The 13,893-nt window shown below is 43.5% G+C and overlaps 1 protein-coding gene across 1 annotated transcript in view; it reads right to left on the bottom strand.

Moving 5' to 3' along the window:
* The window catches only part of Slc25a13 (solute carrier family 25 member 13), a 176,690-nt gene that overhangs the window by 108,027 nt on the left and 54,770 nt on the right, over nucleotides 1–13,893 (bottom strand). Inside the window, exon 4 of the mRNA XM_051177139.1 lies at nucleotides 1,469–1,584. Within this exon, the coding sequence (XP_051033096.1) occupies nucleotides 1,469–1,584 (116 nt within the window). The remainder of the gene's footprint in view (nucleotides 1–1,468; nucleotides 1,585–13,893) is intronic.

The following is a 13,893-nucleotide window of genomic DNA, read 5'->3' as shown; positions in this document are numbered from 1 at the left end:
AAATCTGTCGAGTCATTTGGAATAGGGACTAATTAGCCAGCCTTTTAAAAGTAAAGCTTACTCCGGCCTCAGCACCATCAGCTCTTCCCCTTCTAAATGTAGAAGATTTCAGGGTTTTCTCTGTAGCTTTGCAGCAAACTTTGATGAAGATGCACTCGCCTTTTAAAATTGCTACCAACCAAAAAGCACCATGTGCACAGCAGCTGGGGCGGAGCAGTTCAAAGCTCATGGTCTTCAGAACCATTCTAAACCAGCAAACTGTTTGGGAAGGACAGGGTGACCTCTATGGGTGTGTGGGAACTTCCGGTGGTGAGAGGCTTATAATCATCATTCACCCATGCAGTAGAGGAGAGGGGACATAAGTCCTTCTGAGCCTGTGCAAGGAGTCCTGCCATACTGTTGTCCACCTAGAAACTAAAGCATTGTATTTAAAGCTAAGCCACAGCAGAGTCTTTGCTCTGCAAAGAGTTAGACATGTGAACTAAAGGCCCCAATATGTCATTGTTTAAGGGGACATGCTAAACTTAAAAGAACCTGTGTGGACCAACACATACACACACCCCTTGATCCACAATGGTGTCCTATCTGCAAGATATGCTAAGGCAGTGGGAGTAACCAACCAATATCTGATTTGACTTAAGGCCCACTGCACAAGATAAAACCCACAGATAGCCCAAGGACCTAGGGTAAAACCAAATACTACTATTCCAAAAGAAAAAGAAAAATGCAGCAATAAAAAGAAAACAAAATGAAATAACTCCTATGCATTCTGCTATACACGTAGATCATTGCCTTGTTCAGACATTATCAGCAAAGCTTCCTCCGACAGCAGATGGGCAGAGACCCAAAGCCAGACAGTATGCAGAGAAAGAGAAACCTTGGAAGACTTAGCCTTAAATAGGATGTCTCCATCAAATCCTTCCACTCAGGGCTCAGAGAACACAGGAAAATGAGGCAGAAAAAGTGTAGGAGGCAGAGGGGATGGAGGACACCAAGAAAACAAGGCTCTCAAATTCAACATGATCACAGCTCATATGAACTCACAGGTCTGCACCAGGCTCTCTGTGTATGTCCTATGGCTTCCAGTTTCGTGATTTTGTGGGATTATTATTGAGTGTGTAAACAAGTAGGGTTGTTTCTTGTGCCTTCTCTTGGACCCTTTTTGTGTGTGTGTTTTGTCCAACTTGTGTTTTTTTTTTTTTTTTTTTTTTTTTGTCATATCATATCATATTATACTACTAGCCCTTAGAAATTGTTTTCTAATGAGACAGAAAGGGAGTGGATCTGGATGGGAGGAAATGTAGGGAGAAAGGAAACCATAATCAGGATATATTATGTGAGGAGGGAAAAAAAAGTATCTCTTTTCAATAAAAGAAAAAATTATGTTTCAAAATAAAATAAAATAAAGTGTGTGTGTTCACCTTTCTCTCCTAAAACAAAGAAATGATCCCACCACCATGTTCCTTACCAAAAGTAACCTCTCCTTTGCCTGCTTTGTCAAACAGCTGGAAGGCCACCATAAATAAGGCATCCGGAGCACACAAGACAGATTCGAATGCTACAAATTCCTGGAAGGATATTAACCTGCAACATAAACAAAGACACAAAGTCAGTCCACTGTAGAAAATAAAACCATACACTAGCGTAACAAAATCGGACGCCATTATCCAACCGTAAAATCCAAATTAACACACCCGCACTGAGCATTTGCTTGAGCATCCAGGTGAGGTAATCGCACACAGAAGCTGAAGAAGGGCGGGGTGGATGGAGCACGTGGGCAAATACTAAGTGCACTGTGATTTCTAATGTGTCTGTCTCCTCCCCACTTGAGTTCTCAATCTGCCCTCGCCACACTGTTGAGCTCTGTGATTACGCTATTCACGGCCGTATACACCACATGCAGCCGATTACAAATACCCGTTCATTGCTGGCAGCTCCTGACCACACATGGCATAGGGGATGCTACAGAGAGAACATCAGCTAGACCAGGCTTGCAGTGTGACTTGGGACTTCTGGGTCTGGTAAAGCAGATAGCACTAGTCTGGGGATAGTGTACAGGATACAAAAATCCAAATGCAGGGACCGATAGATACAAAGAGAGCAGATTTGTGGCAGGAAGTGAAAGGGGGGAGGGGAGCCCTCCCTGTGCAATAGCACAGCAACTAAGAAAGTTTTTCTTCTCTTCCGGAGACTGTGAAGTTCAGTTCCCAGCACCACATCAAATGGCTTAGAACAGCCTTTAACTCTAGCTCCAGGAAATCCAATGCCTTCTTCTGACCTCTATACCCGTGTGTGTGTGTGTGTGTGTGTGTGTGTGTGTGTGTGTGTGTGTGTGTGTGTGCGTGCGTGTACTGGGCACACACACACACAACAAAGCTAGGACATGTAATTGATTTTTGCCTGGACATTGAAGTACAAATAAGGGCATGCTGGAGAACCAGAGGTAGCTTTAAAGACAGGAAAAGGGCAGTAACATTCTTCCCAAAAAGAGGAGTGAGTGAGAATTTCTGAGGAATGTCATAACATGATCAAATCTATGCTTCAGGAAGCGCATAAAAGGCCAGGGTGCCACGACGAAAGGAGGAAAGAGATGCATAAAAGACTTCCTAGGATCAAGGTCTGTCACCACCGACTTATATTATAAAGTCCAAATATTTCACTAATATATCAGCAAAGTCCAAGTCTCTGGAGAGTTTAAGGAAAGAAAACAAGAGCATTCCCATATGCTTCATGGAACACCTAATTCCTCTGAAACTGCCTATACAGAGAACACATTTGCATACAGTGCTACAAAGTAAACTTGGCTGTTTCCCAGAATATCACCTGACCACAACAGATGTTACAAAGGAAAACAGTACATTCCACGCAGCATCCCCCTACCATTCACCTTCCCCCCTCCAGCATCCCCCTACCATTCACCTTCCTCCCTCCAGCATCCCCCTACCATTCACCTTCCTCCATCCAGCATCCCCCTACCATTCACCTTCCTCCCTCCAGCATCCCCCTACCATTCACCTTCCTCCCTCCAGCATCCCCCTACCATTCACCTTCCTCCCTCCAGCATCCCCCTACCATTCACCTTCCTCCCTCCAGCATCCCCCTACCATTCACCTTCCTCCCTCCAGCATCCCCCGACCATTCACCTTCCTCCATCCAGCATCCCCCGACCATTCACCTTCCTCCCTCCAGCATCCCCCCTACCATTCACCTTCCTCCCTCCAGCATCCCCCTACCATTCACCTTCCTCCCTCCAGCATCCCCCTACCATTCACCTTCCTCCCTCCAGCATCCCCCTACCATTCACCTTCCTCCATCAGCATCCCCCTACCATTCACCTTCCTCCCTCCAGCATCCCCCTACCATTCACCTTCCTCCATCAGCATCCCCCTACCATTCACCTTCCTCCCTCCAGCATCCCCCTACCATTCACCTTCCTCCCTCCAGCATCCCCCTACCATTCACCTTTCGGAGCACATCCTTCAGAATGCATGGGCCATTTCAAGAGAACACCTGCCCAGAACACTTCATCATCTGATCCAAGTCTCAACTGGACAGACAAGGGGAATGTAGGAGATAAGAAGTGAAGCAGACAGGACTCAAACATTCTTGGCTAAAGTCAGGAGATCATCATGAGTGCACATTAACTCCAAGAAATAGGGTGTCATGTGTAAAAAGCAAAAGAAATAATGCACAAGGGGTACAAGAAAAAGGCACTTTCCTGGGCAGGGCTCCTGGCACTGTGATAAGCAGAAATGATCCTGGAATTGGATGGTGAGCTGACCGAAAATAATTAGAAACACATGCATTGCAGGTGGTAGCTCCCCATGTGAAGATAGAGGCGGAGGTCATGGTTATGTGTCTGCAAGTCAAGAAGCACCAGAGACTGCCAGTACACCACCAAGAACTCAGAGAAAGGTACAGGACATACCCACCCTCCCTTGTGCTCGCACGCGCTCTCTCTCTCTCACTTCCCACCCCTCCAGCCTCATGATGTCCACCATCCAGAACATTAAAAAGAAATAATAATTCTTGAAAAAAAATATTTATGTGTACTTGTCCTTTGCCTTCATGTATGTCTGTATGGGGGTGTCAGATATCCTGGAATTATAGTTATGGACAGTTGGGAGCTGCTGGGAATTGAACCTGGGTCCTCTAGAAGAACAGCCAGTGTTAACTATTAAGCCATCTCTCCAGCCCCCAAGTTTGAAAAACTGCTTTTTTCCCTTTGGTTTTTTGAGACCGGGTTTCTCTGTGGCTTTGGAGCCTGTCCTGGAATTTGCTCTATAGACCAGGCTGGACTTGAACTCACTGAGATCTGCCTGCCTCTGCCTCCCAAGTGCTGGGATCAAAGGTGTGAGCCACCACCGCCGGGCTCAATTTTGAGAACTTTTAAAGACATGTGCTTTTGGTATTTTTGTTATAGCACCCGAGAACACTAATATAGACGCTAAGATTAGAAGCAAGGACCTGGGTGGGAAGGGGTTAATGAAGAGTTACTGAAGGCCAGGAAGAAGCTGAGATAAGTGTTTCAGGTCCTCTTCCCAAGAATGTTCTAATAAAGGATACCTTTGAGGAACTCACCAACTGGCCCACCCCTCCAAATCACTCCAGGAACAACGGGAGTAACTGTTTCCGTCTGCTTCCTCTTTGCCATCACTCCTTGGCCCCTCCACCCTGTTGGGCTGGTACCAGCAGCTCAGTAGTCACCCTGACAGGCTCAACAGAAGGCCAGTGGGTAGCAGGAGGAGGGGTTAGTGTGCTGAGACAGCAAGCATGGGGTTAAATCAATTGGCAAAGCCATCCGGGTAGCTAAAAGACCCACACTGTGTGGGATATAGAAAAAAAAGCTCTTGTTTTGCAGATTGAACAAGGCTTAAAATTCAATAAAAAGAGCATCTTGCTGCAGTTCTCAGAATGATGAAAATCCTGAAGACTCTATACAGATCTAAGAGGGTCTCCCCTGGCATCTTAACGTCATTTCAAAACCAGAACTGGCCAGTGAACACTGGTATTTTAGGCACGTTACTGATACCAAAAAGGTATGTAATTTGGTAATCCTATTAGATACAAGCATTATACCTCTATGTAGGAGGTATACAGAGCAACCATGAAATCATAATGTGCTATTGTTCATCAAGATCATTCTGGATTTTCAAGGTAATCTGACTGGAAGGCCATGGGAATAATTACATAGTAGTACATGCACTTACAGCATGGTTTCCACAAACATCTATATTTTCATATAAACACCGCTTCAACCTTACTTTACGGGTTTAATGGGTATTAACATGTGTTACAAGGAAGGATACAAGCTTCATCAAGTTCAAACTTGGCTGGGGAACTCACTTGCTTCCTTTTCTACCACCCCCAACTGTGTTTCTTCCACTGTGTTAAAGTCCTTTAGAAATAATCACATTTGTCTGATTAATTCCACGGCAAGTATGTAAGGACAGGTCTTCTGTATCGACACTCATTCAAGGCAACTAAGAGTCTGATGCGGCCAGCAAATGTGGAAAGCCAACACAGAAGTCACATTTCACGCCATGACTCACAGTTCAAGGGAGAGTATGTGTCTGAATTACCAGAACTTCTTCCTAGCATGCCATTTGGATTTTCCAGAGCACCAGGGCCACTGTTCCTGTGAGCCATTGATAACAGCAGTAACTCCACAGTACCTTAAAGTCCAGGTGAAACAGCCCAGATGCTATGAACCACTATAAACAGTCAGCTAGGAGGAACCGCGATAAAAATGGATTTATTTGGCTTACACTTCCACATCACTGTTCATCATCAAAGGAACTCAAACATGGCAGGAACCTGGAGACAAGAGCTGATGCAGAGGCCATGGAGGGGAGCTGCTTCCTGGCTTGCTCCTCGTGGCTTGCTCAGTCTGCTTTCTTATACAACCCAGGACTACCAGCCCAGGAATGACACCACCCACAATGGCTGGGACCTCTCCCATCAATCACTAATTAAGAAAACGCCCTATAGGCTTGCCTACAGCCCAAACTTATGAAGGCATTTCTTAATTGTGGGTCTCTTCTCTGAAAACGCTTTAGCTTGTGTCAAGTGGACATAAAATTACCCAGCACAATCTTTGATACCACAATCCCACTTGTAGGAATTTATCTAGGAGAAAAGTTAATGAATTTGTACAATCTTTTACTTCCAGGAATGTTCACAGAACACTCATGATAGTGGCCAAAAGTAAAAGAAAACAAAACAAAAACTTTAACATACAATATGTGATTGGTTTACTAAAAGAACATTTATATATATATATATATATATATATATATATATATATATATATATATATATACACAGTATTACCTAACCACCAAAAATGTCATAAATAAACCTTTGGGATTAAGCTAAAACTCAATTAAACCAACTATGTACTAACTGATTCCATTAGCAGAGCCTGCTGGTGCATGCCTGCCATCTCAGCACTTGAGAGGCAGAGGCAGGAGGATCTCAGCCTGAACTACAGGGGGACTTCAGGACAGTCTGAGCTACATAAGACCCTGTCTCAAAAAGTCGTATATGGTGAGAAGGCACAAAAGGTTAAAGGTGCCTGCTACCAAGCCTGAGAAAGTGAGTTTCACCCCTGGGACCAACATGATGAAAGGACTGATTCTTACAGGTTATTCTCTGTCCTCAGGACATCCACCCATACATACATGCATATGCCCCAAAATAATATAATAAAAAAATACTCTAAATTAAAAGCAATCAAAATAACAAAACCAAAAAGTAATTTTATTTTGCTGAAAGTGAACAAAAGTCTTTATGTAAGCACAACGTCTGAACCATGTAGATGTCTGTCATTAATTAAATTCATTTTCCTTCTTGCTCATATTTTCTAATTTATTTCCAATGACACATGAACCATACTGTTTGTTGAAACAAGAAAAAAAAATTAAAATTCACACACAACAAAACCGCACAAGTCCAAGCCTGGATAAGGGCAGAAGGACCGAATGAGAGGGACAAGGGGAAGACAAGGCTGAAAAGGGAAACAAATGCCTGGTGGGTATCCCAGGAACTTCAATTGCACAAGGTGTGTAACTCCAGCTCTGGTCTTCCTCCCTGCTAGGGCTCATTCCCATCCTGCAGAGACCGAGACCCCATATGATCCTTTCATCTTAGCCTGGCTCCTATCTCCAGGCCAATTCTGTGGCCAGGAGAATTTACACAGCTGCACACGCGGCTCTGATCTGCTCAGACTTTAGGAAGTTCTAGTGTAGACAATGCACCATATCAAAATCCAATTACCACTTTACTCCGATTCCTAACCACAAGAGCGCTTCCCAAAAATAACTTTTCCTTATTACCCCCTTCCGTGTGTTGCAACAGAAGCCAAGCAATTGTCCGGGATTAGTGGCAGAGATAAAAGTAAAACAGGAAAATCTAACTCTAGAAACAGAGTTCCAAGACCACCCAAGTTCAAGTGCTGAGGAAGAGGAGGAGGAGGTAGCAGCAGTAATCAGTCAGACTGTGATCCCCAGTAAAGAGCTATGGACTCTATAATTCTGACATCTTTCAATAGCTTTTTGGCTTTTCCAGTCCTGTTTATTCCCTCTTGGATGCCTTGCAAATAAGACACTGCACAGGTATCTCGTTCATACTCTAGACTACATACAGTCCCAGACATATATGACCGCATTAAAAGAACCTGGGTCCTCGGAGAACCAATGAGCACAAACATACATAAAGATCATTCACTCCAGAATCAAGACAACAGAATGCAAAGAATAAAGGTGACTAACGTGTGACTCTTCATTAGTCTGATAGTCTGAACACTGTGCTCCCATCCTGTGGAGGCTGGCAATCAACAAGCTATTCAGAGTGGACATGGCATGCTTTGGCAGAAAGCTCAGGAAAACCTAAGCCTAACCTCCATGGGTGACAGCTGGTGCCACCACACAAACCCATGGTGTTGTCCAGGCCTGCACAGCTGCCTATGGCCACGTCTGGGTCTGTGGCCCAGCACCAGCCTGGGTCTGAGATGATGTTACCATCTAGGCTGTGAGGATGCTCAGGGTAAGGAAGCCACCTGATGTCCAAGGACCTTGCCGCTACTGGGGCCATACTGATCTGGGTGACCTGTGATGCCACCTGCGCCATGACATTCAGGCACAGGCTGCTTCGTAGGGCCATGTCAGGGTCTGTGTTCCTACTACAGATGGGGTCTGTGGTGATATCCATGCCCATGTTGCCACAGGGGGGGGAGCGTCACAGGAACTTTACATGTTGAAATCTGAGCGATGTGCTGAGACATCCCTGCCCCTCACCGGATAATGCAGCAGGAGAGCTAACCCCTGTGGCGCAGATGACCCACCGGCTGGGTGAAACCTAATTCCCCAGGTCCCGTGAAAATCCTTAGATATCCAGTGGGAAATAAGATTCACTGGGACACACTATAGGTTGATTGCTTATTTGGAGAGAAATCACTCACACCTGAAACAGATGACTGCCATAGGTTCCCGCTCCAAGTATGCCACCTGGAAGCTCTCCCAAACCCAACCAGGAAGAGAGCAAGCTGGGGTCTGGGACCCCAGACCTAGCTTCCCCCAACATGCCTGCACCTATCCCCATGCCCCAATGGGCATGGTCAGTGCAACAAGTGTGGGAGGAATGGATATCTCACTACAAAACCCACCCCATGAGACGCCCCCCCCCCCAAACGGGAGACGGTCCCTGCCACTCACCAGCGGTGTTGGAGAGCTAGCCCCAACAGCATGGGGCTAAGAGAACTGGCTCTGCCCCTCACCTGAGGGGGCAGTCCCAGTGTCCTAACAGACCAGCTCAGCTACCATCCAGACCCATATTCTGGCTCTTGGGTTGGCCCACCCTAACATCTACCCCATCTATGACCTGCTGGAGTGCGTTCTGTGGAAAGATAACCGCGGGGTTCCATGATCAGGCCAACAGCAGGGTATCCGAGAGTTGTTTCAGTGGCTACGGTGTGCCAGTGACTCACTGTAATGAACATTTCTCGGGTGGGACTGACTGAACTAAAGGGTACTCTGAGTAATACAGATTAGAACAACCACTGCCGCTAGGATGAAATGAAGGAGCCAGGTAGGGTTTTTGTTTTGTTTTGTCTTGTTTTTAATTGTTTTGTAGGGGTTGTTTTGGGGGACACACTGCAGGGGTGTGAGGCAGGATATGGAGGAATTAGAAGGTGAGCAGCATTTGGCTGCATGATGTGACATTCCCAAAGAATCTATTATGAATTATGGTATTTAAAAGAAGAAGAAGGAGAAGGAGGAGGAGGAGGAGAAGAATTAGAAGAAGACAGCTGCTAGCTAGTGGAAAGAGTGGTGGGCTATTTGAAAACTGTTATCCCCATGTACATGAGAACATCACTGTAAAGTGTACGCAGGGAACTGGTGTGTTTCAATGGCGCCAAAAAGACCCCTGGAGACAATACATCACAGTTTTGTTTTTTTAAGTCAACTGGAATAAGGTGGAAACTAGACTGAGTTCTAGGATTACCTTTGTTTAGCTGCCCAGTGGCCGTCTTTCCTAGTCCATGAGGGTTCTATCACTCTTGCCTGGTTCTTCTGAAACCTTCTATCCCATGTAGGGTCCTCAGGCCGCAGGGAATCTTCCACACCCACCTTGGCTCCAGCATGGACTTGGCCTCATCCATCTGGAGGCCAGTATAAATCTCAGCTCTACTATACTCCGGTTCAAACCTCACTGGAGTGTTTGCCAAGGGCCTGTTTAAATTCATTGGCTCCAATGAAACCTGGCACATTACATGCCATTCAAACACGCAGGCTATTGCCTGGTTTTGAAAAGCTATTAAAAGATTTTTTATTAGTGATTTTACTGAGTTGCTATCATGAATTTGCTCTATAAATACCACCTCTGCATAGATCACTACCTCTATATTGGCAGAAGGAGATAAATAAGCTTTCATAACTGTAAGATTAACTCAGTGAGTGACTCATCTATATTGCCAACTCTACCTTACCTATCTGCCCACAGCCATACAGCACACTCCAAACAGCACTCAAGCCTCTGGGGCTAACAGTGTCAACCAGGGGATGGCATGCCTGTACCTTCAACATCTTCTTCCAAGGCAGAGGCATCAAGCATTTACACCATGACTCATCCCTCTTCTAGTTCACCTTTACCACACTCAATGACATCTTTTATGGACACAATGTATACCCCATCTGTTCTTTCTTTCCTGTTAGTTAACTACTGCCCAGTGATCTTGAGCATATCTAAGCCGCATCCCCAATATTCTACCTTTCAGAGTTTGATTCTGATGGTGGCCAGTTTTATCCTAGAAAAGAATACTAAAAGCTCCCTAAGCTAGAGACAATTAAATTCTGTCTCCACAGTCTAGAGAAATAGATATTAATGGCAGAAAATGTCATTCCTAAAGCCTGAAAATTTGGGGCTGGGGAGATGGCTCAGCACTTCCTCTGCCCTTAAAAGGCCATCAGGCATGCACACGGTGCACATACATACATGCAGGCAAACATTCATACACATAAAATAACACTTAAAATGTTTATAAAAACCCTGTAAACTCACCCTATCATATATTGCACTACTCCAATTCCATACATTTACAAATACTGACAGCAGACATTTATCACAAACATTTCCTATATATATCTATCATTAATATTTTAAGATTACCCAAAGACTTAAGGAGAAATGTACTGAGCTTAAACTGGGAGGGGGGAAAAGACCTCACTATGAATCACTTATTTTAATTTCAATATTGTCTTTAAAAAGACACTAAAGAAGAAAGGGAAAGTAACTGTACAGGAATAATGATTTGCGTTAGCAGCAGATTTTCTTTAAAAAAAAATAAAACACAAAAAAAAAAAAAAAAAAAAAAAAAAAAAAAAACTCTGCTGCTTCCTACATCTTTCCTTCTTCTTTAGTTAAGGCTGGATGAGAAGGCTTCAACTTTATTAAAAAGGCAAATGAAGGATAATGGGGAGATTAAACCACAGAAAAGCAATCACTCACTGAAAAGCCAGCAGGTGAACAATCTGTCAGGCCGCTCTAAGTGGCCACTAAGATTGTTGATTCTCCAATCTCCAGTTCTTGTCTTGCCTTCCCTCCAAAAATGGAGTGGGCAGGCAGTGAAGGGGGACAAATGAGAGAGACTTTTATTTGTCGTGAGGGAAAAACAATACAAAAAGGAAGGAAAGACTCAAGTAGGAAATCAGGAACGCACTAAGCCTCCCATGACCACTGTACACCGGGGAATGTTCCCCACACAGTGGCTTGTTACTTTACCCACATTAGCTCCGAATAATCAGTTATTTTAAATGCAGAGACCATGAGGCATGCAGAGCACAGGCTGCAAACGCCTTGCCCATCAGACGGCAGTTCTGTGGCTTAGGGCTGGAAAGCTCATAAAGCACCCTGAGACTCTAAGTTGGTGTGGCTGAGGAATCATTTTCATCATCACCAGGACTTTCAGTAAAAGACAGTCACTTGTGTCTTTGCTCAAAGAGAAGTTAAAGAAAACCAAAGCTGAGCAGTATGGTTTTTATTGAAGTCACTGCTGTTCTCAGTGGGTTTCTCTGGGTCTCTGAACCAAGTAAAAGTAACTAAAACAATATTCTAAAGCAAATAAAAGGTCCCTAAGCACACACATAAAGTTACAAGGGCAAACAGGCTTTTTTTTTTTTTTTTTGCATCTGCCAATGGTGAATTCCTATTTAACACTCCATTTTAGGAAGTTTAAATAAATAATAAGCATCAACTGAAATAATGTTTAAATATATGAAATCAAGTTAGACTGATTTCCCACAAGAAACATTTTAATTACAAATATTTTAGCATTTCCTTTCATTCAACTAGAATCCCTTAGGTTAGTGATAAAAGTCCACCAAAACCTCTCTTGGTGTGAAAGTAATACAAACCCCAGGCAAAGCAAAATGTAAACGACAGGAAAAGCCCCCATCATTCTAAAAACATAAAGTGATTCACAGTGTGGACAAAAAGAAATAAAAAGTACATGGTCTTGAGCCAGAATACTACCCCAAATCCCCAGCAAACATTAGTATCTGCTGTGCCAGCTGAATTCAAATTAACCCAATTTTTACACGTTAATTAAACCAGCTATTTTCTTCTTATTGTATTTTTGCTTCTTAAATAGTAGAGTCTACGAGTGATTCCCAACAGACTTGTTCCAACAACAATGACGTATTCATTTACTTCTATTGTGACCATACAATACAGTAACTGAGCAGTAATTTTTCACAGCCAATTACATGTGTGGTTCTTTATGCTTAAAGATGCTGAAATAATGTGTACTATAGAGCCATATGCCTGAATCTCTAGTCTGCCAGAGGCAGTTGCCTGGGTAACACATTTTCTCTCCAGTTCAGCATAACCCTTCATTGAATATCATTAGGTGTCATTAAATAGCAAACATTAACATGAACTTCAATATACGGCTTGCATGGAGTCATTTTACCGGTGTAAACAAGTGTTCCATCAGTTATAATAAGCTTAAAATAGATTATGATTTTCTGTATTTAAGAACACAAAAAAAGTCCCCACATGTTGATCCTAAATTGAATTTGCACAAATTTCTGGTCAAATGAAAATTTAGACTGAGTTTCAGGGACAATACTTCTCATCAACATGGTCATAACATCCATGTAAACAGAGAAAGGTGAAGTGTTTTCAATTTTACTCAGTGTTGCAAAAAAACTACTACATCTCCTATCAAAGTGATACACTGGCTTCCAACAGGGGTGAGGGAGGGAATGCACGGGCCTTCGGCAACAACATAAATTTACAGAAGGTACTCAGGAAGCAGGAAGTGTAGAAATAACCAGAAAGCATGAGATGTTCCATGCATTATCTTAAAAAGGTTTCTAAATGTACTGAGGTATAATTGACCCCTGAAATTGCACATGCTGGAGGCATACAACATATTTTCATATGCATACACCTCCTGAAATCATTACCATAATTAAACTAATTCATGTATCATCATCTCACAGTTATCTCACATAGTTAAAATAGTTTAAATACTCAAAATTTAATGAAGTATCATATAGTCTCAATTACAGAAATAACTGATTCATGCAGGGTGTTCTAGAAAAATGCCTGAATCAACATTAGTAGCCATCCCATATACTATTGTCAGGCCTTTCCCCTACGCCACCACAAACGAGCATCTATGTATGAAGAACCAGTTATATTTCTTTCTGTAAACCCTCTCAAATTACAAATAAACCTCTTCCAACTGGCCTTCCCTTCCCCAAATCGCAGTCGATGTTGCTTCTGAGACATACCATGACTGCACACAAGCTCAAGCTCTTGGCCTATTCACAACCACTACCTTTTCGTTGCCATTTATTGTAAGGAACCTCCAAATAAATGCCCACTTTAGTGTTAAAGGACACTTAGAAAAGAGAATCCCCAACTGGCACCTTCCTGTTTTCTTCCTTCCTATTTTCTTACCTCTCCCCCACACAGAAGAAAGAAAGAAAGCCTCCCACCTTCTGGAAAGGGGCTGTGTGAGGCAACACAGGTACTCTGCATTCAACTTTAAAACAACTGAACAGAAAGAGCTACCTAAATAAAGGCGTTCCCGCTGGTAGGCACAGATACCACACCTGTTAGCCAGCCCAGAGAAGGAAGACTCGAAACACAGAGTGGCGTCGCTTTGCTTCGTGTACCTTGCTGCCACCCTGACTGTTCCAATAACATTCTTCCAACCCCAAGGTGAGATAAGCCCAATGTTTGATTCAGGGGAAAAAGAAAAAATAAACAGGAACTTGACAGGAAGTATATATCCCACTTTGCTTTCAATAATCTACTTCGTTTTGTTTTTTCGAGGCAAGGTTTCTCTGTGTAACAGCCCTAGCTGTCCTGGACCTAGCTCTG

Source organism: Phodopus roborovskii, unplaced genomic scaffold (genome assembly GCF_943737965.1).
Source record: "Phodopus roborovskii unplaced genomic scaffold, PHOROB, whole genome shotgun sequence".
Classification (NCBI taxonomy): Eukaryota; Metazoa; Chordata; class Mammalia; order Rodentia; family Cricetidae; genus Phodopus; species Phodopus roborovskii.
Note: the sequence above shows the minus strand (reverse complement) of the source record. Positions and strands in the feature narration are given on the sequence as shown.